Below are 26089 nucleotides of genomic sequence, written 5' to 3'. Positions count from 1 at the left end.
ATCACATATCCCGGTTAAAGGAGTCGGCTTACATAATAAAGGTCCATACTAGGAAACTTGTTACCTGAAACTGACCAGTCGTAAACCTATGACTAATAATAACATAAGTACTAAAATTATGGTCAGTCAATTACTTTCACTGATCACTTTGTTATTTAAAAGACATTATTTGGTTTTAAACAATTATCCAAAGAGGTCAAAATGCTAAAAACCTTAAGCCGAGGCTTCCGCTCAGCTGCAGGACGTATATACCTAAATACTTTTATATTACGATTCTAGCTGATATTTTCAGGTGGCTAGCCCGTAGAGTCCACGAGCTCCTCAAATAGTAGTTTTTAAAGGGAGACGCCGATAAACAAAGCCGAAATTATAAAAGGAACAAATCACGTATCTTTGATATGGTCTAAGATCCCGGTGACACAGGCTCACGTTATTTCATAACCGATTGGTACCGATTATCTGCCAAAGCCACCACAACTCCAAAATCGACCATTGTTCTTACATGTCTCTTCATTATACCATGTTAAGCATATTTAGAAATCTATTCGCTTCTCATTACTTCATTCGTAACTTTTTTTGTTTAAAACAGGCAATATGTATAATAATCAATAACAATTACACCATATATATTACCTATCACATAATATGAACCCACACTGCAATAAGTTAAAGTTGTTTCATTGACTCGAAGCCTTACTGACGCCTATGTTATTTAACTAGCTTATAGACCAGTGGCTCTCAACCTTGGGATCAAATTGCTATCGTGATATTTTATATCGTCGTTAAATTTAAACTGTGCATGTTTAAAACGCATTTTGAATACGACTTGAGATTTGAATGCACGAATAAAAAGTATTTTTAACAATGAAGATGATTTTAGATTATTACTGTTGTCTTGGTTTCATAATTAAAACTTAAAAACTTAGTAGGGACAAATTATCGTTTATAATAAAATGTGATATTTTAATTTCACAAACAAAAATTTTACTCATTGTAATTATTTTTAAGACCACCACGATTTTTGTATTAGCAGAGTAATTAGAAAAATAGATACTATAGTGTAAGTCAACATTTCAATATTCTAACACTCAAGCCCACAACTTAAACTGAACATTCATTATAATCCAAAGGTTAAGGGTCCCTGCTATCACGAGTTGCACCGATTTATTGAAGGCCCCGCCTTCTTTTGGTGACAAGTCGACTCCTGCGCACATCCTACGCAGCGTAGCGTCATGCCGACTTACTGAATTTAGACGCGTCTGGCACTTGGCCTTACTTGTAACTTGACTTGTATGAAAAAGGTAATACGGAAGAGAATCATTCGCAGAGCAGCTTGTGGCGAGCCGTTTGTGATAGCGACCCTCACTTCACCCCATAAAGCGTTTCACTCTTGGGCATTCAGTTGTCGTTGTGAGCTCTTTCTTGCCTTAACTAGCTGGCAAAAAAGAAAAGAGGCCGCTAGAGCTATCTAGTCAGGGCTTGAAGGCCATGTCGTTTATTCCATAGAACAGGAGGTCTACCAGAGGCTATCCTCTAGAAGATCACATTTGAGATTACAGTTCTCAAGAAAGCATCTACATGTTGGACTCATGTACATTATGAAAAAGACCGGATTAATTCCAGTCAATTGAAAGCAGTAAAATGATTATAAGTGTATTATAACACTGCTAGAAAAATAATATAATTCAATTCATCTCTCGTGGTTAGACCATTGCAGTTTTGGAAGCTACGAGTACATGGCGTATTATACAGCGCAGGGCGACATTTCAACGCTATCGTAACACTGTCTAATTCTAAAAGGTGGTCGTGAATCCCTCTAGCTATTTTCCCCTCTTAAACCTCCATTCAAGTAATATTTCAACAAATAAACGCTGACAGAAAATTGCAAATGTAAAAGATCTAATAAGAATAAATGTCATTTATGATGAAAACTGCAATCAATATTAAAATGACTTTCAGTACGTAGTCAATCAATTTCTTCCATACAGTAATCTTAATAGCAATACAGTAAGTAAAATAAATCAATACATATTTCAAATTAGCACTTACGATTGCTTTTCACCAATCTCATATTTCTATACATTTTGAATTTACGTTAGATTGCATTTAAAAGTCATATATCTTCTATCTACTTTTCCATCAATTTTATCAGTAAGCATCTCGCCTACAAATCGATGTTACTTTTGTCATCGATACTTTATCTCGATTAAAGAAATCGATTATTCATGCCATCATATATACACAATGCGACCATGACTCATGCGTGGAAGGTTACATCTCTATTCAAACGATTTATGGTGCTGTTATGAAACACGTCAATGATACGATTTCTTCATTGGTTATTACATACATTTCAATAACAATTAATGTCATTATATTACATGTGCGCATATAACCTAAGTTAGCATAACTGGAATGTGCAAAAACAAAACAACAAATCAAATTATATTCAACACAAAACCGTTCAAGCGTTACAATTTAATTTAAACAAAACAAAATCAAAAAACCACACAAAATGCAAAGGAACAATTGAAAACAAAACCGGTATACTAAGCTATGTGTCAAACGGAGAGATGCGATCAGGCAATAAGGTGTGCAAAAATCGAGCGACGACCGTGCTAGGACGAGCACGGAATGTGGACCGAATACCGATGTGTTCATTTACCGCAACAATCCATACTACATCTATATTAATCCCGTCAATCGACAAATTCGTCGAAACAACAAATTATTCGACAAGTGTTCGACAGTCGAGAACTATCGTTTCCAGAAACAAATGCAACACACTTCGCCACGTTATCATGTTTATGGATGTCTATAATCGATTCTTAAACCAGAATTTGCAATTAAATGAGCAACATCGGTATAACCCACATTCCAATGCAAAATTAAGACTTCGTGCCTGTAAGTTGGTTGAGTCCTTGCGGCACGGACGAGTGCGTGGACCACAGCGACCTGATCTTATTGAAGACCAGGCTATGCCACGCCGCGTTCCTCGGACCTTCCTCCGGCAAGCCTGTTGGAGCGACCTACATGTTTAGCACTTTCACACAACATCCATCATCACTGTACTAAACTTTAACTTTCGATCACACGACCCACGACAGACTCGCGATAACCAATTAATTGCATCTCGCCACATTAACAAACCATTACAAATTGTAAAAGATACCATTATTCATATCGACAGATAGAAACGTTACCAATCGACAGATTAAGTACAAACGTGAAGGGGCAAGGGCCGTGGCGAATTGATACTAATAGTTTATTAAGAAACCCACAGCTGTGAACGAAGTGTATATTTCAATTACCCAAGAAATCTGGTAGACCGGAATGATATAATTAATGGAAATGGAAAATGTAACAGATACAAAGATAATGTTCACAGCCGGCCCGCTGTCTGCGCGGGCAGCGTTGCAAAAGTACGGAGTTATACTTTAACTAATAAATACAGTAGACAGACAACCGGTCCTTAAAGGAACCCCTACGTACATCCGGCGGCGCCGCGTGGGCGCGCGTGTCGCAACTGTCACTCAGTGTTATTTACGGCGCGGCGGATCCTCGCGGTTTTCGTAAAGCTCATAAAACAAGCCATCGAGTGAGAGGTGCTACGCGGCCTGCTTGTGAATGAAACTTCAACTTCACCCAAGAAGGCATCAATGAAGTGTAGCTTGCGTGCGCAGCCGCTTGCGCAACGATGCAAATCCGCGGCTACCACGCGCGGGCCCACGGGTATGCTAATACAAGTGCGTGCGTGACTTACCGGAGAGGGGCACGTGGTTGTCGTGAGAGTGGCGCGCGCGCTGCCCGAAAGGGCTGCGCAGCGATTTCGGGCTGAGGAAGAATCTTCTCCTGGTGTGCGGCGGCGTGGGGCAGGACTGCGCCAGACTGGAGGGCTGCTTGGGCGGCTTGGGCAGGCGCAGCGGGGACTGCCACTCGGGCTCCTGCCGCTGCGGCGACGGCGTGTACCTCTCCATCACGGGCCGCCGCTGGGCTTGGCTGTTCCTCGCGCACGACGGACACGCCTCGTTCCGGAACATGCACGAGTAGCACCGCTCATGCCCGCAAGTGTCGATCAGTTTCCTCTTCTTGCCCTTGTCAAAGGGCATGTTACAGCTGGGGCATGTCGTGCCGCCCGTCTCGCTCTCCAGCAGCTGCCGTATCGCCGCCAAGTCTGCAATAGTAATGAGGAATTTTAATATTGTTTTGATTATAACGCTTGTTGAGTCGTTTATCGTTTAGTATGCGACAGCGCGATGTCGTACCATGCATGGCAATCGATTTACACATTAACGACCCTTGAAGTTATTCTAGCTAAGGATAATAGTATAATTTGTGTTGTGGACAGTGCACCGGACTGTTATAACCAATTATATTGAATGAGGATGTTGCGTAGGAATTTAAATAGAATTATGGTGCGTCGGTAATGACTGAGTTTTTACGATGTTAAATGTTTAACTAATGTATCCTTGCTGTACACGCTTTCATTTGTTGAAATTGTTGTAACTGCATCATAAATACGTTTATGTCCTCACATTTCTCACGTTACACGCGCGGTTGAGTTTAAAACAAACTGATTTATTGGTGGGTGTCGTTATAACTTCTGGAAAGCAGGCTCTCTCATCAAAACTTAAATCAACACTTTCAAATTAAGCGATTCGTAAATCAAGTGTCTGTAAACGAAGTAATTAAATACAAATGTTGCCTCACGACTTGGGGTGGCGCGACGGCTATATATTTCGTCCCTTTCTCTCGTACGATAAAACCTCGCTCCGCGTCCTGATTCCATCGACAAATGACATTACGAGAAGATTGACCGACGCATGCGCATACCGCGAGGTCTTTTACAAGTTTTTATTTTTCTTTACATTACTGTCGGGGCATTGTGAGTAAAATTAGCTTTTTTCTCCCCTTCAAATTAACAGGATTAAAATACGGACGTCAATTAATTGGAATGCTCATTTTATAGTCGCGTCCGTGTAAACAATTTTCGTCAAGTGAGTTATACTGTCTGGTATACGAACTTTCCTTTTTTGACCTTTTCCAAAAATACTCCCGGCCTGTTGTGACAGCGAATAACGTGTTTATGACGTTATGCAGGTTAATGAAGCCAGTTAATAATAATTTATGAGCTTGCCCAAAAAATACGTGACATAATGGCATAATGGGTACTTTTTCTAGATGAAAAACCGTACTTTACTTTTAAAAAAGTGTGAGTCGTGTCTCGTAAGATAAGATAGACTACATAATTGGTGTGCTAGCACTCACCTGCAATCATAATGGTCTCTTGGACCCTTTTTTACTGAGAACATGAGCTTTAAGATTAAACTTTAATATTGGTTGTAAATTGTGAATGCTCTCGGTATTACAGATAAAATGTAGGGTATTTTTAAAACAATGTAGCAGAGAGCAAGAATTCCATTAGGGTTTTTGCAGAGGGTACATTTAAGGTTCATTTAAAGCTGTATTTTGGTACATATGTAACTAATTCTAATCACATACTTTCCTAAAGTGAAGTCACACAAAACAAATGCCTGTCTTACCCTTACATCATCATCTAACATTCGATTCTCAAACGCGACTTTAATTAGCTCCTATACTTTAAAACAGACAGTTAAGACAATAAATTAATTACAATTTAGATAACATAGCAGTTCTATGGTGGAGATTAGTTCATTACGTTGACATCCAGATTTATCAATATCTTTAATTAATGTTGTCTCCAAAACTACTAATCCCGAAAAATCCCATCAATCACAGCTTTCAACGGAACACTGACCGAATGAATTTATGTTAAAATGTCACATAATGAACACTGGTTGTTTATTTTAATCAAATGTTCGTTTAAATTAAGAGTATTTTAGTTTTAAAGTTAGGCTAGAAAGGGTGGTTCACAGCTGTAGTGTGACTCATAAAAACTTAACTAAATGTTTTCAGAAAATGGAAAAGTCAAATAAAGAAGCTATTCGCAAACTTTCTTTTTTTGACTAGTTTAGTTTATAATGTTTTTTTTTTTATAAATAACTAGCTGTTGCCCGCGACTTCGTCCACGTGGATAGATTTTCCCCGTCTTTTCGACATTTTCCATTCTATCTTCGCTCCTTTTAGTCGCAGCGGGATGTTATATAACCTATAGCCTTCCTTGATAAATGGTCTATTCAACACAAAAAGAATTTTTCAAATCGAACCAGTAGTTCCTGAGATTAGCGCGTTCAAACAAACAAACTCTTCAGCTTTATATATTAGTATATAGAATATAGATTAAGTCTACCTATACCTAATATATTATAATAATAAAGTTATTTAGCATTTACACCTATTCGCCTCAACAACCTTTTAGTACCACGAAATTAATTACTACATCAATCAGTCTGACTTCTATAAGCATACCCAAGTTTTGGAGTCTTGGCCCTCAGAGTAGTTCAGTAAATCTTCCGGGCGATGCATCTTTTTATTCGCCGTCTTTATTAATGTGCCTTGATGGCTGTAATTTTCTCCATATTAAAAGGTTTTTTAATTCGAATAGACTGCGAAAGATGGAATTTATATTCGTATCATATTACTTCAATGATGTGTCATTTGAGTGTCATGGATTCTTATAAATGACTGAAATTTTGTAAGTTTCTTATGGTCAGTTTAAAGACCTTTTGTGGTTTACGACTTAATTATTGTTTTATAGGCCTAAGGCCACGTTTTCGGAATCTCTCTTCGACAATAATTTTAAGACGGTCAAGTGTTTAGTCAAAGACCGTTTCCTTGATAAATTAAAATTATATGTATCTCAGTAAACATGTTTTAATTTGGGTTTTGCAAACGCTAGTAGAACGTAGATCGGTCAAAAGATATTAAACTCTGAAGCAGAGGCCTCCTATATCTATTTATATCCTTTTAATTCGAACATTAGCAAGCTTAATACCTAGCTGCCCTTCGTTCCTCAACCATTTTGGAATTCATCTCATGATTTGTAAATACATAAAACGTAATTATGAGTAGCTTGAGAATGCTAATGACGCTTCAATGATTGGTCAACTGCGAACATGTTTTACAGTAATCGGATACCCTATCTTGTTAAGTATGAGGTTTGTTGATTACAATTCGTAATTAATTCTGATAATATGACAGTTTTAATTACGCTCCACTCCTTTCTGGAAAGAACATTTGCAATATGTTTAAAGAATCAGTTTTATTCAGCAAACTGTGCTTGAGAGGTCGAATGAGCAGTTAGTCCCTGCAAATGTTTCCAGCCAATGAGACTGGAATTCAGCCCTTTTATTTTTTTCTAGTGAGTCAAGTACAACAATTCAATTGTTATACATTTATCACGCACAGAACACGCGAAAAGTCAATCACCAGATAGTTACAAAAACAAAGGACAACTCCAAACCAAACTATTTCAGTTACAATTTACAAAACATTCGCTTTCAAATTCCGAACCGTCAACTGCCAAACAGAGTTAATTGTACATCAACACATGTTTTTCATTTAACTCTAGATATAATTTAGGCATAACCAATGTCTATTTTAGTCCATGATCAAACAAAGCCCCGTGGGGCCGCCGGTAGTGTGCAACTTGTCGGCTATGTCAATTGTTCCACAAGTCAATTGTTTTTGGTCCCTGTACCACGATTTCATCACATTCCATATTCCCCTCATCAACACCATGGACTTCGACTACAACATCGAATAGGTTACGATAGCTAGCAGTTTTTATGAGTGCCATAGTACGAGGTGTGTCTGGCAAAACGGACGCTGACTCACGCAAATCGGCTGGAGGTAAAAAATCATTTGCAACTGCTGCCACAATTATAAATTTACCATCATGTTCTTTAACCTTGCGTTCAAATGTGTTCTTTATCCCTATACCTATTAGGGCTATAGTTTCTTGGCTGAAGTTTTCTGGATTGAATATCAATATGGTTTCTTGTATCCGAACGGGTTTTGGGTCACGCCTCAGTGGGAATATTAAAGTAATTTTCTCTAAGAGAACTCATCAATTTCTTAGTCGTTAACGATTTTTTATTAGACTCGTCTATGTGAGCCAGACGGCATTATTATGATGTTGTATGGGACTTGTTGGCGGCGGTTTCCTTCATATTTTAGGTTAGTAAGACCATTGGGTGCGATGCGATGTCATTCGTTTTTTCTTAGAATCTTTTACGATAAGATAGTGATGTATGGGTTCAGTGTTCCGTATCGGGTTTTGAGAACTATAACAATCATTAAACATTTTATTCATTCAAGTTTTGTAGGGCATAAAAGGTTACGTATAGGAATATGGCCTTCAGCAAAAAGTAAGTGACCATTCCTAACCTAAAGTCTTAGAGAATCGCCGAATTTACTCTTTCTTCAATTGCCCCGAATATTTTCCACTTTATGTAAAGACTTAAAGCCTTTTTTTTGTGGTTTTTTCTCTGGTATTCTTAATCCAACGTCCATAATTTATACCATATTAAACGTTAGTATTTTACTTAACAGAGTCAAATTATTTTAAATATTTATTTATTTGTTTGCCCTGCACTGGGACAGAGAGGGCAAACAAAAAATGTCTTGATTTCCGGTAGATTACCATCCGGCATCCGGCATAATACCATCTACTTACGGAATCCTATTTCTAAGGAACATGTATAAAAATAAATTGGGCTATCTAAGTATTAACACACAGTATTATTGTTTTATTAGGAAAAGGCAATATTCTAAGAAGTTGAATGATAATCGTCTTTGATAAACAGCTTTATTATATTTTTATACGCAGTTATCATCTGCGTCCGGTGTATTTATATTCTTAGTGTGTTTTATGTAATTTTGTGGTTTTAGTTGCTATGATCCGATATTGTAAAAACTTCATGGGAAGTATAGACTTGAAGGTACCTTGATTTATAGCCGCTTCGAGTTTCGTAGTGCTATGAGGATATCGTTCAAATTTTGTACCTGTTCCTAATTATAATCCGATTGTACTTTGGCAATGATATTTGAGGTGCTCAATTTGTTCCGGGATAATTAATATGCCTTAATTTTTTAAACTGAAAGTTCAGAAAAATATAGCCAAATGGTTATCGATTCCTCTATCATCAACTCCATCTATAATTTGACATAATCCGTACTCTTGCTAATAGTCATCACCTGCTTTCACTGAGTGCCTTCAGTTACACGCTTGACCTTCTGTATGATAGTCACAGCTGGATTTAAAGCTAGAATCATTCCAACCTTATTTATATCTCGACCTGTCTGCATCTGGTAAACTTTAGGTCTGACTTTAATGAAGTAATTATAATTGTTCATCGGAGAACTATTTCACAAGGAGATTGTATTACCGATCATCAGGAAAATTACGATTATTAGTATTTTCGTGGATTTATGTATCGTATTAGAAGTTTTAATGTTTACTTAGGAGTTTAACGACTTGAAAGGAATACTTAATGTTGTTGATGTTTATTGTGGTGGCGAAATAGGTTGTGCTATTACGTTTATGCTTGGTGCACGATAGTTAATGTGACAAAGATGTCGCTTTAAAATCTGATATAAAATTGACGTTTTAATTCTGATTAGATTCTGGCCATCTTTTCTTTGTTTTCTATGTGTTCTATTTGTGCAAAAGATAGTATCTGTCTATTATTTATAAAGATTCACACGACAAACAAAGTGAGAAGTGGGTATAATTTTTAAAGTCTAGTCGTCTTTTCCTAGCTTTACCTAAACTTTAACGTGGCATTAAATTTCACATTTATTTAACCAAGCAAGCAAGTGGAACCGAGTAGTCTCATTAATTAATTATATTTGCCGCTATAAATTTGAATAGACATTTAAAGGCTAATTTAAATAACGCATTTCCCATCCATCTATCAAAAGTTTAATTAACACAAACATATAACATAAATTTGAATATAATTAATAATATTATTATTATTCAATTTATGGTTTTCGTCAGGAAATGGCAGGTGCTAGCTCTCTCTACCGGTGAAATGGTAGCAATCTGTTTTAACATAAGTTTTCTCTTTTATAACGCCGATGCCTTAATGTTTTGATAGATATATATCCTCTAATTCCATGAACTTGGCCTTTTCATCATATATCCCACTCTAAAACTTTATTTGGGATATTAAATTGAGCTTATTGGCGACATTTAAAATGGCTTAGTGCTTTAAGAGTCTTTATCCTTCATAAGTTTTATGTCAGTTTTATATATTTTTAATCTGATTCGTTCATTGAATAAAGTAATCAGAAAAATCCGGTTAGCAAGACAGGTTGCTAAAAGGTTATGCAGAGTTAGGAGAAAGCTTTTAAATCAGGGACCGGACAACCCCACTTTAGAGTTAAGCCGTTTGACAGGGTAACCCGTACACGGGGTAACTCATATCGCAGTGTTACCTTTTGTTCGAGTTACAGCCTCGAAACCCAGCGAAATGGTTAACACCTTCATTATGGTAACCACGTGAAGGGGTTAACCCCTTCAATAACTTAACCCTTTGAAGTGGTTACCTTCACGAAAGGCTTTTATTCGTGTTACCCTGAATTACCCACTAAACCTGAGCTGCATACTTGCACCCTAGCGGCCCCTCATTGCTTTACTAAGACTACAGCTGATTTTCTTCTATCGCCGACGCGTCGCGCCTCTCGGACAAACTACCTACGCGCGAAACGTCATATAGGTAACTAGCTGTTGCCCGCGACTTCGTCCGCGTGGTTAGAAGATATAAGTTAGGAATTTTTGAACGAAAGCCCTCGAAGATTAATATTTTTCCCCGTATTTGCCACATTTTCCATTAAATCTTCGCTCCTATAAGTTGCAGCGTAATTTGATATACCTAGCCTAAAACCTTCCTCGATTATTGGTCTATTGAACACAAAATGAGATCAAATTTTTTAGATGAAATTATTTATAATAATTTAAAAAAAAAACGAATACAAGTTTTTTTTCATTTTTTGCATTTTCTGAGAAGATTTGACGGGTGAATTTTCGATTGAAAATTAGAGTGTTTTTTTATATTAATTCAAAATAAGGTGAAAAAATAAATATTTTTTAATCAAATAAATTACAGCGTATTTGGGACACAAAAAAGTAAGTTTTCACCAAATTTCGTTACAAAAATAAATTTTTGTAAAAGATAAAAACAAAAAACCACAATCTTGGTTTTTTAGATTTTTCACATAAATTTTGAGGTTATGTGAAAAAAATGTAAACACAAAAGTTTTAGATCTTTTTCTTTTAGAACTTTGCCATTTGACTTTTTTCGATACGAATTTTAGTTTTGCCGGAAATTGATAAAAACCGTTTTTTACTCTTCAAACGTCACTCCCACCCCCTTCCCGACCTCAGATCACCCGTAAATTATTTTTCCTTTCATTTTTATAATATTCCCCTCCTTTTCAAATGGGTTTTATCCTACTATTTTTTAATTTGGTTTTAAAAATTATCGACCCTGGTCTACAAGTATAGACACGAAAAATATACATCACAGCGTTTGAAAAGTGCGACAAGCAAAATTAAACTGTAAGATCATATCCACAATGATTTTTATTCCATGTTTACAAGTCGCTCGGTAAATGCAACAATGGCGCCGCTGGGCGGTAAGATGTCACGTGCGCTCGTGGTTAGACTATTTTCAAACTAATGTCTATGAGTGCATATTGCATTGTCTTAGGTTGGAGTGGGTTACCCTGTTACAGTGTTACAGGGTAGTAAAGGGTAACCTGTTCGGAACAGGGTTCCAGTAATCCGTTCGAAGGTGTAACATATGTCATAGGGTTTTTTCTTGAAGCGCTTAAAAAAACCCCTTCAAAAACCCTTTCAATGAGTATCCGGCCGGTCCCTGTTTTAAATAGACCAAATCACCAAAGACCAAACCAGGCCCGGCGGCTGGCCTGCCCTTGTTGGTGATGAAGCTTTCACTGAACGCATTATTTGCTAAGCTCACTGATTTCTTAAAAGCTTAAGAAAAAGCGAAAAAAATGCGGAAAGCATTAAATGTTTATAATTGTTATAAAAAAAAATAGTGAGTCTCTCTAGACACTATTTTTGGGATAACCCTGTCAAACTCACTTTCTTTTGTTCAAGCTTGGGTATTCTTAAATACACAAACCTTCTCAAAAACTTACTGACTAAACCTAGCCCGCTAATCTACGTTTTTCGTATTATATTTTTATACTAGCTGTTGCCCGCGACTTTGTCTGCGTGATTCTGAAGATGTGAAAAACTATGAAGTTTAATAATAACGATCATAGCAAAAATGTAATGCAATATTGAAAATGAAACACATTTTTTATATATTGCAAGTAGGAAAAAATAACAGAAGGTATAAGTCAGTCTTAGCACTTCTGCTAAAAATGTTTAACTTTCGAAATTTTCCATTTATTAATTGGGTGGGTTATGTTTTTCGAGCACGTCTGTTCTTGGGCCGTCCTACACCTGAAATTGCTAGATGGATTATGACAGTGATTATGAGGTATCATAAAATTATTATTGTACTGTAACCAAAGAGGTAAACCAGAACCATATTACTGAGGTCCCAGTGTCCGTTTGTCTGTCTGTCACCTGGCTGTTTTTCAGGAACAGTGATAGCCAGACAGTTGTTATTTTCACACACGATGTTTTCTGACGATACAAAGAAGATGTCAAATTATTTTTGTGGACGGAGCTGGTGAAGTGAGGGTCGGGCTCGGTAACTGTGGATTTTACATAGTGTTATAGTGGTTTCTTAGGTTTACGCGAATATTAGACATTGAAATGAAACTACTTTTACGGATTTTATCGCGGTGTAATTTTTGATTTTAGTTCCTGACGTTTCGACACCTTTGCAGGTATTGCACGGGCAGTCTGCCCGTGACTATGATACCTGCATAAATATAATATACCGCGATAAAATCCGTAAAAGTAGTTTCATTTCAATTACATAGTGTTATAAGATATAAGATTTTGCATAATTGCACCCAGATAAACGGTTTCCTGAAACACGTTATGTTTGATTGTCCTCTTAATATTAAAACTGATCTTCCTCACAAACATTTGGAATATTTCCAAAATAAAAAAGTTGGTAAACGTGTTATCTTGGCCCCCTGGTGTTTTGATCATGATTTGCCTTTAAATTGCTGATAAATAAATAGTGTGATATTAAAAAAATATTAGTCTCCCCTTTTTTTAAAATTGACAATGACAAAAATCTAAAGTATAGGATATGTGTAATTTGTTACGACAAAGCAAAATATGAACATAAAAGTGACTTCATATGCATGAGTTCTACATATTTACTGTACCAGTTTACAAAGAAAAATTACGTATTTTATTCGTTAACATACCTGACGATCATTGAAGTAAAATACCTACCGTCATCCCTACTGCATAATATAAATGGAACTTAAATAAAGACTACATGAGGTTGGTTATGAGGTTACGCTGTCGATACCGATAGCCAAAATGAATTTTCCAGACATTGTATGACGAATGTAAGTGCTGATAGCTACACGCACATTATGTTCCTAATCCACGTCGGCTTAGGGATCTTAGAGACTTATTCAGTCTCGTTCCTTCCCCTGTTTTTACCAGGCTAAAAAAGAAGAAAATTTTAAATAAGTAGAGAATACAATAAATTGTTAAAGGAATTTTTGGAAGGACCACGTGCGCGGTCTCTATAATGGCGGATGTAGACCGATCAAATCGTTAAAATATTGAAAAGTCCCAGGTATCAGTAGACATTATTCTATCAATAGATACATAGTGTATATTCATTGATAGCTTTGGTCTTATAGATCGTTCACATTGCATACCTATTTAAATGCAGTTTTTATGCAAGTTTTCTGGGCTTTTTATCTGAAATACTTTTGGCCTATGTAGTGTTGCAAATTTAAGATAAAAAAATTGTTGCTAGTTGTTACAGATGAACCAAGGTAATAATTAACTGTATCGTTCAGTATTTTTTGTTATGCATATTTATAGATGAGATCAATGTGAACTACGTGCTACTTTGGGTTGAGTGTCACTACGAATGTTTTGATCTTAAAGTAGCATCGCCAACATTACCGAGCTAAAAACAGGTATATATTCCTATCGTAAATAAATACAAAATCATATTACGGCATTCCACGTTTGAACTTGAGTCATTTTAGTACATCAATAAAAATAAAAAGAATTTAAGTTCCTTTCTTTCAAGAATGTACTGATTACGGTAACAATTGCATAAAAAACGTATTATATGTTTATGTTTCTTTTATTTTACTTGTGAAATAGTCGCGGTAGGCCTATATTAGATTTGAAAGAGAATAAAATGACTAATTTTGTGAAAATGATTTAGTTTCGAAAAATCCTATTATTGCTCTGCCAAAAGTCTTAAGATAAATAGCGTGATGTTTTTTTTGTAAATTGATGACCGTGCCGCCTACTACACAATGGGGTGAAAATACACCTCATAATTGTATTACACGATGTTACGGGTGAGTCCAAAAATTTAAAACTTTACTGCTCATGCCCCCTGCATAGTAGCGTTATGGTTTTTGTATATTTGTTGTATCATGTATACGATAAGGTTCATGCAAAATTTGAACGAAATATATTCAGTAGTTTATGAGATAATTTGATATTTGTGTATAGATATAAAAGGCTCCTGCTCACCCCCTGTAACGAAAAGCGAGATAGTAAGTAAAAAGTATGTTGACCGGACCTCTTGTTGATATTCTCTGAAAATATGAATCCAATCTATCCAGTACTTTCCGAGATCTTTCCGGACATACATACAGACAAACAGACAAACAGACAAACAGACAAAAATTCTAAAAATCATATTTTCGGCATCGGAATCGTTCGTAGACCACCCTGCAATTATTCTTTAAAAAAAATATTCAATGTACAGTTTTCACTTTTCTACAATTTTATTATATGTATAGATCAGTGCATGGCAAGATAATTTGACCTCGTTTCCCATTCAACACAAACTCATTACCTAGTTCACCTTAATCCCGGTTAACTGCTAACGTCACCTTTTTTCAATTTTCCCATGTTCTGTCAAAAAGCAAAGGTGCCGTCCGTCTGTATTTGCCGACTCAAATGATTCGTTAAACCATGGCCAGCGATTCGCTGAGCTTAGTATGGGAATTTAACGAATATAAACACACAGTACCGGTCACTTCCTAAACGGTTTACTTTATTAAAGGCTGTATTTACAAATAATTGAAATGACTTTGATTTTTTTGGAAGGGATGCCTCAAAAGGAAAAAACAACCGGTAAAGTGCGTGTTTGATACACATAGGCTAAGAAAAATAAAGTCGGTTCTGTAAAACATGCTTTTTTTTTTCTGCCTGTCCGTCTGACATTAAGCTGTATCTCATAAAGTGGCAAGTGGCAGGTTTGACTCGCGTTTCACCGATGTTCATTTTCCCATTAACAGTCACATACAAACAATATCTTTCTGCAACTACATGTTCTAATTGGTGACCATCTTCTACGTGAGCTAATCACTAATTGCCTTCATTTCTAGTACTTTCCCCATAACCCCATAGCTTGATAGGTCGTGTTTAATGAACTACGTTGGATTAATTGGTTTAATTAACAACTAGATGGCCGTGAGTTAGTCACTATGGAACGATGTTGAAGTTAGTTTATTTATGTCTGTGTGATGGTAATATTATGGTGGGAATGCGTTTCATCAATGTTTAAAAAAAACTTGGGGAATTTAATCCTTTTCTCCACATAATATTCGAGCTGCACGCACAAAGACACCCTAGGACACACCACACTAATTGTTATCGTACGCGGGGATCGCACCTGCAGCCCGTTCTATGTGGTTTTGTGGATGCTCTCAGGTAGGTACTGCTGTAATTGTGGTTTCGAGTTTGTTTTAGCAGTGAAAGTTGAAAAACAAATGAATTGAATTGAAAAAAGAATGTGAACCAGCATATTTTTACAAAACTTTATTTTGTATATTGTTTTTTCCTTTTTTGTTAATTTTAAGGACTTTTATACATTGAAATGAAACTACTTTCACGGATTTTATCGCGGTTTAATTTTTGATTTTAGTTCCCGACGTTTCGACACCTTTGCAGGTATCATGGTCACTGGCACTAAAATAAAAAAAAAAAACCGCGATAAAATCCGTAAAAGTAGTTTCATTTCAATGACTAACATTCGCGTAGTTTATACACTTATATTTCAATAATACACGACAAAGTATTAAATTGTGAGTAAAGCTGAGTATTAGACCAATTCCCTGGTTATTGGGTTTATTATAATTAGTTTAATAATCATCTTTGACTCACGAACGCAGTTGAGAATCTCCTACAGTACTGGTACCTAAACAAGAGAAAAACAAATCAATTTATTTATTTAAATTGTATTTTGCAACAATGTAAGTTCTAAGTGTAAAATTTTAATAGATTTATTTTATAGACACTAAAATATCACTTTTATTGTTAAAGTCTATACACCCACACGATCACTTTCTAATATCATTCAATGTTATCTTCAACCATTTAATTTTATCCTACTTAATGGGAAGTGTTAGTTTGTTGCACAAACACATTCAGATTTGGTGTGAATTTATGCAAAGTCTGATAGGTGATAAACAGATGATATGTGGAGTAAAAAACCCGGCCAAGTGCGAGTCGGACTCGCGCACCGAGGGTTCCGTACAAACCTGCAAGGTTTACAAAGTTCGTTCATTACGACAATCGAGTCATATAAATATATATTTTGAAATGTAACAAAAAATTTATGGTTTTCGTAATTTTTCCTTTATCTATGCTATAAGACGTTGCTTCGTACCAAATTTCAAGATTCTGAGTTCACGGGAAGCACCCTGTAGGTTTTGATTCCCTTGCAAGTGTTAAAAATTTGCGGCATAAACGGCTGTATCTTTTGACTGCGTTGGCTTAGAAGTTTGATTTTTTCACAGCTTCAAGGGACAGTAGACCTGAGTAATTGATATAAATTTCAGCTTCATACCTCCACGCGTTCCCGAGAAAAAGGGTCTTGACAGACGGACGGACGGACGGACAGACGGACGGACGGACAGACGGACGGACGGACAGACGGACGGACAGACGGACAACAAAGTGATCCTATAAGGGTTTCGTTTTTTACTTTTGAGGTACGGAACCCTAAAAATTGTATTTACAGTGTATGCTATTACCAAAAAAATATTTATTTATTTATATACTAAAATTACAATATTTTAAATACTTTTTGCATTATAATTAAATGTTAGTTATACATTGCGTTGTTTGCACGGACAGGGGACCAAGCCAAACGCACTGAGCGTGCGTGACGTGTCGTGGGATTGATCCCGCGTAGGACATGTACATTTTGTCAAATTTTGTGTGATCCGCAAAGGCTTTTTGTGAGTGTGGACATGTTACATATATTATGACTTAATAGTTTCTAAAATTAAACATATTTGTAAAAAATATAGTGGAAAACACAACATCCTTTACAGTCTGTTAATAAAAGACAAACAAAGAGAAAGATCTTTATATTTATTATCACGCCATATCCTTATTTTATTGTATCACGGAAACATTTTTAAGGCTTGTGAAGGTTGAGGTCGTTTGACCAGTAATTTGCACCTTATAAAGATGTAAGGTGTTTAAGTAACGTTGTTAAGTCTAGATTAATTAGCTGTTAACATAGTGGTGACGACCTATCTAGGACAGTTTCTCAGTTTTATTTAATGATGTTTGTTCATCAGTGACTGCCGTAGTCATAGACTATCATAGCGGAGTAGTTGAGGTTATACAAACCCACTCTGCATGTCGTTTCGAGGGTTCGACAAGTGTTTATGAGATCCATGAATGTTTGTAAAAGGACAGTACAAAAGGATTAAATTCCTTAGTGCGGGACGTGTTCTTTATTTTAATAATTAAAAAGAGTAGCTATGTAGGAGTAAGGCAGTGATCATTTCGTTAATAAATTATTTGGTGGAGGTTATTGTACAAGAGGAGGATTATTAGAAACTATCTGTATAAGAATTTCTTTTTTTTTTCTTTCGCTAAAATCTTTTGCAAACTATTTCGACCATGATGTTGAAGATATGTTCCAACTGGCAACTTTGTTTAAGTAATAGTTAACTTAACTGTATGAGGATGCATATAAAAGCAAAACTTCTTACCCACAAAAACTTGCTAAACACACAAATATTATATTTTTACAACGTTAAATCGTGTCAACACTCTAGTTTTCCACAACCGCAAATAACACAGATAAACAGAATCACAGATACGATATACTTTTGACTGATGGTAATCTGGAACGCCCATAGATCTTAGCCGTCAGATTGATCTACACATCTATGGGGCGTTTGAGATTTATGCATCGGCGCGGGCGCAGCGCCGACAACAATTGCATATGGGGATCACTCGTAAGGTACTACCATGATCTTTTAAAGTTAGAGTCTTGGTATGTGTGAAAGAGAGATGCCATTCTACGCTGTTTAGAATGCTATCTTGCTTTTACAACTGCTAAAGTTTCACTTTTAGAAGGTTTACTTGTGGTAAGTATATGTGTATTTACTACGCCATTGTCGTTTTTTATTAAGAGGTGGTGGTCTGCTTAATTACTCGAGATTTTGGAGCATAATTTGAACTTACTTATAAAATAGAACATTTGTACGAGTCAGTCACCCAATGAGACTCTGTTTGAAATTCAAAAAAATAAATACTCTTAGTATTTGATCGATGATTTTAATTTGACTATTTCTGATTAAAAATGTAAAAAATGAAGTTGTGGCTTCTTATTTTCTTATTAACATTATCTATTATGTTATTATAAATTTATAACTTTTTAAATTTAAAAAAAAAAATTATAATTTAAAAAAAGAAAATTATAACTATTATCTTAATAACAACCTTTTTCATGATTCTTCAGGTTATAAATGTTAAAATCCCTTAATCCTGAACCTTGACGATTACAATTCAAGATACAGTTAATCTGTTATCGATGCAAGAAACTATATTCGAGGTTAATACAGTTTATGCTTGCAGTTAATTAACTTTAACGATGGCTGCGACGCCGGCGATGGTTGAACTTAAGGATAGTTTCACGAGTTACATTAATAAACTGAGTTTAGCGAGAGGCGAGAAGGAAGAGAAGAGACGAGGAAAGTAGAAATAAAAATTATTGAATAATAATGTTTTTGTATGACTATGGAATTTCTTGAGAGGAAATTTTGAATTAGCATTTTGAAACTTTAGCTTGTTCTTAATATAAAAAGGAGCTGGAATGGAGCTCTCACTAGTTAATCATAATTTTTGTTTTTGAAGAGAGTACTTCTTTTAGTGCAACTAAATCTCGATATCCAGAAACGAAAACCGAGATCAACTTTAACTGGTCGTTGGTACAATGGCCCTCAATGCACCAACCAGCAACGGTACATGAATTAAGTTTCGGAACTAAGAATCCAGGGTGGACAAAGACGAACATAAATTTTAATTAGTATATTTCTAACCAAGCCGATTTGAAAAGGCAAAGGTTAATGTACGGTATAATTGCTGGCTTTTGCGAAGCTTCTATAACACTAAATGCATAAACACATTTTTGTTCAAAATTTTAGCTGGTTTTCGGTGATGAGTGCAGAGCTAGTGTCACAAATGGACATTTTCAAAAGAAATAGCAATGATGTACCTATTGAAATGACATTCCTTTTCGACACGTGACTTTGAAGTGTCATTTTGAATTGCTTAATTATTAAAACCTTTTTTTATCTTAAACAGTCGAAATTTTCCAACATTTATGTTACGTAATCTTTGTAGATCTAATTTCTACTTCGTAACTTATTTTGAATTCTTTGATGGCATTGATTGAATAATTGCAAGGCATAATCTGACCTAAGCTTACTGAAAGTCACATTCGTTTAAATAGCTAACACTTTGCGACTGTAATTAAATAAGTTTATATGCAAATTGTATCTATTTACTGTTCATTGCATTTGCAATGGTAGTAGAGTATTTATTTTTAAACTAAATAAAGCAAGGGATTCTGTACTGACTTGGATAACAAGTGTTACGTGTTAAGATACCTAAGATACGTCTGAGTATTGACATGTACGATTACAACAAAAAAAAAATTAACGTTCACTTAATTAAAGTGTAACAAGTATCGTTGAAAAATGATGCGCTTTTCAGGGGAAAAATCATTAACAGCAATTATAGAACTTCGTATCGGATTCGAAAATGCGAGTTATGGCTGTCTGCTTATTAGCTACTAAATATTAAAGGTGCATCTGTGTATAAATATGCCGCTTATTAAGCCCAGAGGACAGGCATACAAAACTATAATAATTATACTATGATATAAAGTGACTAACAGTAAAACTGTGAATGTCATAACATTCATATTAAAGTCTAACTGTTGATGTAGAGATAACTGTTAGTGTTTATCACTTACAAGACTAGACTTACTAGAAATCCAAAGTCTGTAAACTTTAGATTTCTAGACTAGCTTGGGAGAGCTGCTCTGTTTGTCTTTTAGATATTTTTTACAATCTTTAGAGAATCCTACTAATACATATTATACACGCGAAAGTTAGGATGTATAGATGTATGGATGGTTGTAGCGCTTTTACGCAAAAACCACTAAACGGTTTTAGACGAAACTTGGTACATGGATAGATTATAACTAGGATTAACACATAGGATAGTACATAGCACACTGGATGGTATTTTTAAACAAAAAACCCACTTTAAATATTTTGATGGTAAAGATCTAGTAATTTAATTCTTACACAAACGTTTTCAATCGTTTAGAGTACAATGCAGTACAAAAGGTATTTATTTACAGAAGTGTAGACGTTAAAGTTACTTTGCTGTCAAAATACAAAAAGTTGACAACGCGTGGGCAATCGTGCTCATACAACTGAATGCATTTCGATGCGACTGTACCTTGTTGATTATTTGATGCTGCGTTTGAACGACTACCCACTTGATGCTTCTGAATATGTATGTTACTTTCGAAATATACGATTTTTTTTCGATGTATTTATAGTTTTGTTGAATTTAATTTGATTTGATTAAGTAATAACAATAAAAAGTAACTTCTAGATGAATAAGATTTTACTACCAAATGTTTATAGGTATTATGAGTATGGATAAAATCATAAAGTAAATATTGTAAACCAAAGGAGGCATGACTTGGGCGTTTATGTACACATTAATATCTATAAACCGACAGACATGATGGGTTTAATAATGCCAAAGGTTTTAAAAGGAAGGCTATGAAAAGTCTTTACGATTTTTATGAAAGTGTGACAGACGTCTGACGTATTGGTCTAGTGGTATCCCTGACTACTGTTGCGGAGGTCGTGGGTTCGATACCCATCCAGGACAGATGTTCGTGTGATGAGCACTATCATTTGTTCTGTGTCTGTGTGTAATTTATCTACAAAATGTATGTGTATAAAAATATAATTTAATATGTTTATAAGTGCACCTTATAATATATGTAAGTTCTGCTTAGTTTGAGTTGTGGAGTATAAATACTATAAATTACATTATCAATTACGTTTTAATTTGTTTTGATTTTTTTTATCATGTTAAGTATTAGTCAATTATAGACGGACAAATTAGTCTTAACTTAGCATTTAATTTTGAGTTTTATTATATTATCCAAACAACTTGCCTTACTGTTTTCTATATATCTAGTAATATGTGGAAATATTAAGCAAACACGCAAGGACATATGCAGTAAAGTCTCCATAAATTAATTTACACAAGAACCAAGCCTTTGAGATATAATCTTAATTGTGTTATATTCTAGAATGTATGCTAGTAAATGATCATAAAGCCTTATGAAAGCAAAATACATAATTTTGTATTTAATATTGTTATTAGTCTATATGCATATAAGGAAGTGAAGTTTTACTGTCTCGAAATAAGGTAAAGTAAACTAACAATAAAACCTCATTCGTTTACATAATATAATTAATTCAATAAAATATAAACCGAATTTCAAATGCAACTTTGTACTTGCCTATCAACTCGTTCAAGTCACTTACCCGTTTGAACACAGCACCAAATGCGACCAACATGAAATCGTGGGAAACCAAATTTAATTGAAGTGCAGCTTTTATTAAATTAACAGTCTTCTAACTATTTCCTATGCCTAACAATATTGTGTTTTCGAAGATGTTACATTTTGTTAAAAACATGTGACCATATAAAGTATTCTAATTTTAAAGCGGTTTTTGTTCTTTTGTTTCAATTAGGGAATAGTCAAATATTGGTTTGAGTGTTAGAAAGTGTATACGTGTAAGTGTACGTTTTAGGTTCGGTTTCCGGTGTAAGACTTGATGACGCGTGGTAAAATAATATTGATATAGTGACTTGCTTCTAGAAACTTAGAATTTATTTTTAAAGTCGTTAATTTGTGGGTCTCGGCTGCTATTCATACATTTTTGATAGTCGTTACAGGAAATCAGAAGCTTGAAAGTCTGACAAGCAGTCTAACTAAGGGGTTTCGTGTTGCTCAGGTACCTAACTGGATTGAGGAGATCAGATAGACACGGCTAGACTGGAAGCCGAACCCAACATAGTCGGGAAAAGGCTAGGCCGATGGTTAAATACGATCATATACAGTGAATGTTCGACAGTCAACACCTTGTGTTTTGTTATTAGAATTGTCATATTTCATTTGTTTATCAAAATCCGTCATCAACAACACTATTACCTGCTCCAAGAAGTTCCTAAGCCTTTCCTAGCTAATGCAGGTGAAAGTACAATGGATCTACGTTCTTGGTCTATAGTAACAATAACTCTATAGGTAAACTATGAACGTAATTCTGAATGGGTCCGATCGTGACTGTTACGCGTAACTGATATGGTTTAGCGTTTTAAGTTGAAAGTGAACTGTTAAAGTTTTGACGGAATTATGGATTTTAATGTGTGGAAATTTAGTGATGACTGGGAACAGATAATCGTGAAATGAGAAGAAAGGAAAGATTGCGTTTTTGAGGAAGATTTGCCCCTTTTTACATGGATTTTACTTATCGGTAGGATAAGATGGCAATATTAATTTATCGTTAATCGTAATCGTTTTACTGCGTCAATGTCGAAACTGTTTATTTGTTCACAGCCAGTAGCTATAATTAAGTATGTTTGATACTGTAAGCTGATATTACATAAAGGGTCATTTTGTGCACATTTTTCTCCCTATCATGTAACTTTTACTCTTCGCGTTGAAGATGCTTCGATTCAACGCCTTCGTAACGAAGTTCCTGGTAGCCAGTTGGTCACGGACAATATTGTTAAACGATTTTAAATAAACATAGAGTGAGAGGCTCCATTAATACAGATTGCATAAGAGAATCCAAAGAAAGCGTACCTACTGAAACCGTAGAATCACGAAGTTAATTCTCACGGAGATTTAATTCACGAAAACTAAATGTTTCGCTATAAAGCTATCAAGTAAAACTTCAAGGAAACCTAAAACATAGAACGGTTCTCAGAAGATTCGAATCTAACGGACGATCGTGACGACAAATTCGTACGATTCGCACGAACCGTAGCTGTTGCAACTGTACTTTAGGGTTGACACTACTTTTGTGTGTTTTGCTTTTGTTTTATGAATCTATGATAAGTTAAAATGAGGAGATTTCACTTTTACTGTGTACATATTATACAAACCTGGGCCTTAACGCACCACTTCTTCGAATATGTAGAACGTACAACGCCCTTGGAGTCAAATCGCGTAATATCGATATACACGCTGATTCATTAAAAAACTACATTGAAAAAATAACAGTTGATGGGTAACATGCGTACCATAAAGTATTTTGCTCAATTTTTCAATTTTCCAGTTTAATACTGTTTGTTTTATTTTATTTTATTTTTTGTGTTCAAGATTTTAAAGTTAAAGTTATATTTCATTTTGTTTTGTTTAACTATAGAGCTAGTTGTCTAACTTGTTTTATTACCCCTAGTTTTAGTATATTTTTATTTTTTATTTGTATAAGTAAATTTTAATTTAATATAAATTCATGTAAGAAAAACCTTAGTACACCTATAATATAAATGCTGTGTGTACCTATAATAGGCATGCATACGAGACACTATGTTACTTAATTTCTAATTTGTTAAATATGTATGTTATGTTGTTGGTATACCTAATAAATAAATAAATAAATAAATACATAGCGATCATATTGGATGTTGTGTATCAATATGGACAACTTTCTGGAGTTTCTTTCAGCAGTTTATTCCGAAACAAATAATTTCAATTAGCTGATGACAATTTTGTGACCAAAGAACAAGTTTTTTAAAAGCATATTTAAATAATACAATAACAGTCACACGAAACAAACAATAAATCATTACTTAACTTAATGACTAAGAAATCCAGGAAACAGTAGCATAAAAACTTGTATCGAAAGTTGTAAGTCCACTTGTCAACCCTACAGCGGTTATAGTGTCAATAATCAAGAGCTAACGAGAGATAGTATCGCCGTCATGTGGCGCCCCGTCGCGGTAAACGGACTTTATGTTTGACAATATTGAGCGTGATTGCGATGATTTGCGTCCTTGGTTGTTGAGGGTTAACATTCGAATGATCGGGATGGAAACAAAGGCTAGGTATTCTTAATATGAAGACTAAGATGCGTGACTTTCGAAAGATGGGATTGTCTGTTATTTGCTTATTTCAGCGTTTGTAGTTTTTATAGCCAAGAATCAACGAGAGATACGATGTTAATATTGTTATCGCCACGAGGCACTCCTTTGCAGTAAACGAATATTTTCGTTTGTATTTGAGGATTAACTTTCGAAAGATGGAATTAGAACAAAATACTTGGACACGAACGTTTGTTATTTGTTGTGAAGAAGAGCAATATTGCGCTGACTTTTTCCCCGCTCCGTACCCGTGTTTGGGGAATATTCCAGTATTTTCGTGGCAGGTAAGATTATGAGGACTCATGTTATTGGCGCTTGAGGCAAGAAGCCAGGTACGTGTCTACATAAGTTTCTAATAACAAGCTCATGGGAAACATCAAAATTGCTGTTTTAAAACCACCATTTGGCTTATAATCAATATAAAGCCTTAGACAAATCATTACGTCATAACAATCCACAACTTTTATAGACACTGGATTGATTATTTACGAGTCAGTATTACGAGCTAATGAATCAATTTCATCTAAATACTATTTGACACATAACCCACTACTTATTAGGTCACACTAATTGTTTTTACATGATGTCCAGCCCTAATCCTGACGGTATCGGTGCGGCATCAGTGATCTGCAGATAGCCGCGATACAGATCGACCGCTTACTGCTGTAAGGGTTGTCACTTTTGGTATTATCGTAAATATGAGTGTAGAAAGTGGAGGCTTAGGAGCTTTTTACTTATGAATCAGTTTTGTATTGGAAAACAGTTATCGTGAGAAGAGAACTGTAGAAGAAATGTCAGCATTTCGATTATTCCGGTTTCGTTTATAGTATTGTCTAGTTGAGGGACGCCTTTGTTCAGAAATCGAAGTATTCCGCACTAAGATGACGATGATGGTTTAAAATTAAATGAATAAAAATGTGGTTGCTTGATTCCTTGGACTGAAATATCAAATATTTATTTTCTCTTCGACTTACATCAATAACTAAGAAGACTATTTCAAAATAATGTAATAGATAATCCCGAAAATCTCTGACACTCTGAAATTGCCCAAGTCATTTTTGCCAACCCTATTTCCTCACGCTACCATTGTGTCAGTGATCGAGAGATTACGTCGATATGAATCTGGCGTCTGCGGCCTGACAGGGTTATCGCCAATCGCTGATATTAAATTTGAGCTTTTTATATGAATCATATTGTTTTCAATAAATTATTTTAAAAAAAGATCAAGGTGGGCGTGTCCAGCAAGGAGGGATTCTAAAAATAAGTTTATTATATTTTATGGTTTGCGTAAGTTGCGACGTGTAATAAATAAATATTTTTCTCTTTTAATTATTCGATGTTTTTCTAGTTTCTCAATATTGAACAGTTTTTTTTTGGAATTGTACGTGTTTTTCAAAGATCTTATTCAAAGTTTATTCGCATTGTGGTTTTCTAACATTCGAAAATTTTAAGGCTTTAAATAATATTGTTCAGTGTTTATCTAATGAATATTATGAAAACACTTTCGAATTGCAC

At 35.2% G+C, this 26089-nt stretch overlaps 1 protein-coding gene across 8 annotated transcripts in view; it reads right to left on the bottom strand.

The window, feature by feature from the left end:
* The window catches only part of LOC113505309 (protein TANC2), a 267418-nt gene that overhangs the window by 15475 nt on the left and 225854 nt on the right, over positions 1 to 26089 (bottom strand). For 6 of the 8 annotated variants that reach the window (XM_026887933.1, XM_026887935.1, XM_026887939.1 and 3 more), the window contains 2 exons: positions 3764 to 4174; positions 2903 to 3016 (listed from right to left, as the gene is read on the bottom strand). In XM_026887933.1, the coding sequence (XP_026743734.1) occupies positions 2903 to 3016; positions 3764 to 4174 (525 nt within the window). Of the gene's footprint in view, positions 1 to 2902; positions 3017 to 3763; positions 4175 to 16240; positions 16265 to 26089 lie in introns of those variants that run through there. The other 2 variants (XM_026887941.1, XM_026887934.1) reach the window with 2 other exon arrangements.

This window comes from Trichoplusia ni, chromosome 25, assembly GCF_003590095.1.
Source record: "Trichoplusia ni isolate ovarian cell line Hi5 chromosome 25, tn1, whole genome shotgun sequence".
In the NCBI taxonomy this organism is placed as follows: Eukaryota; Metazoa; Arthropoda; class Insecta; order Lepidoptera; family Noctuidae; genus Trichoplusia; species Trichoplusia ni.
This window is presented reverse-complemented; position numbering and strand designations above follow the sequence as displayed.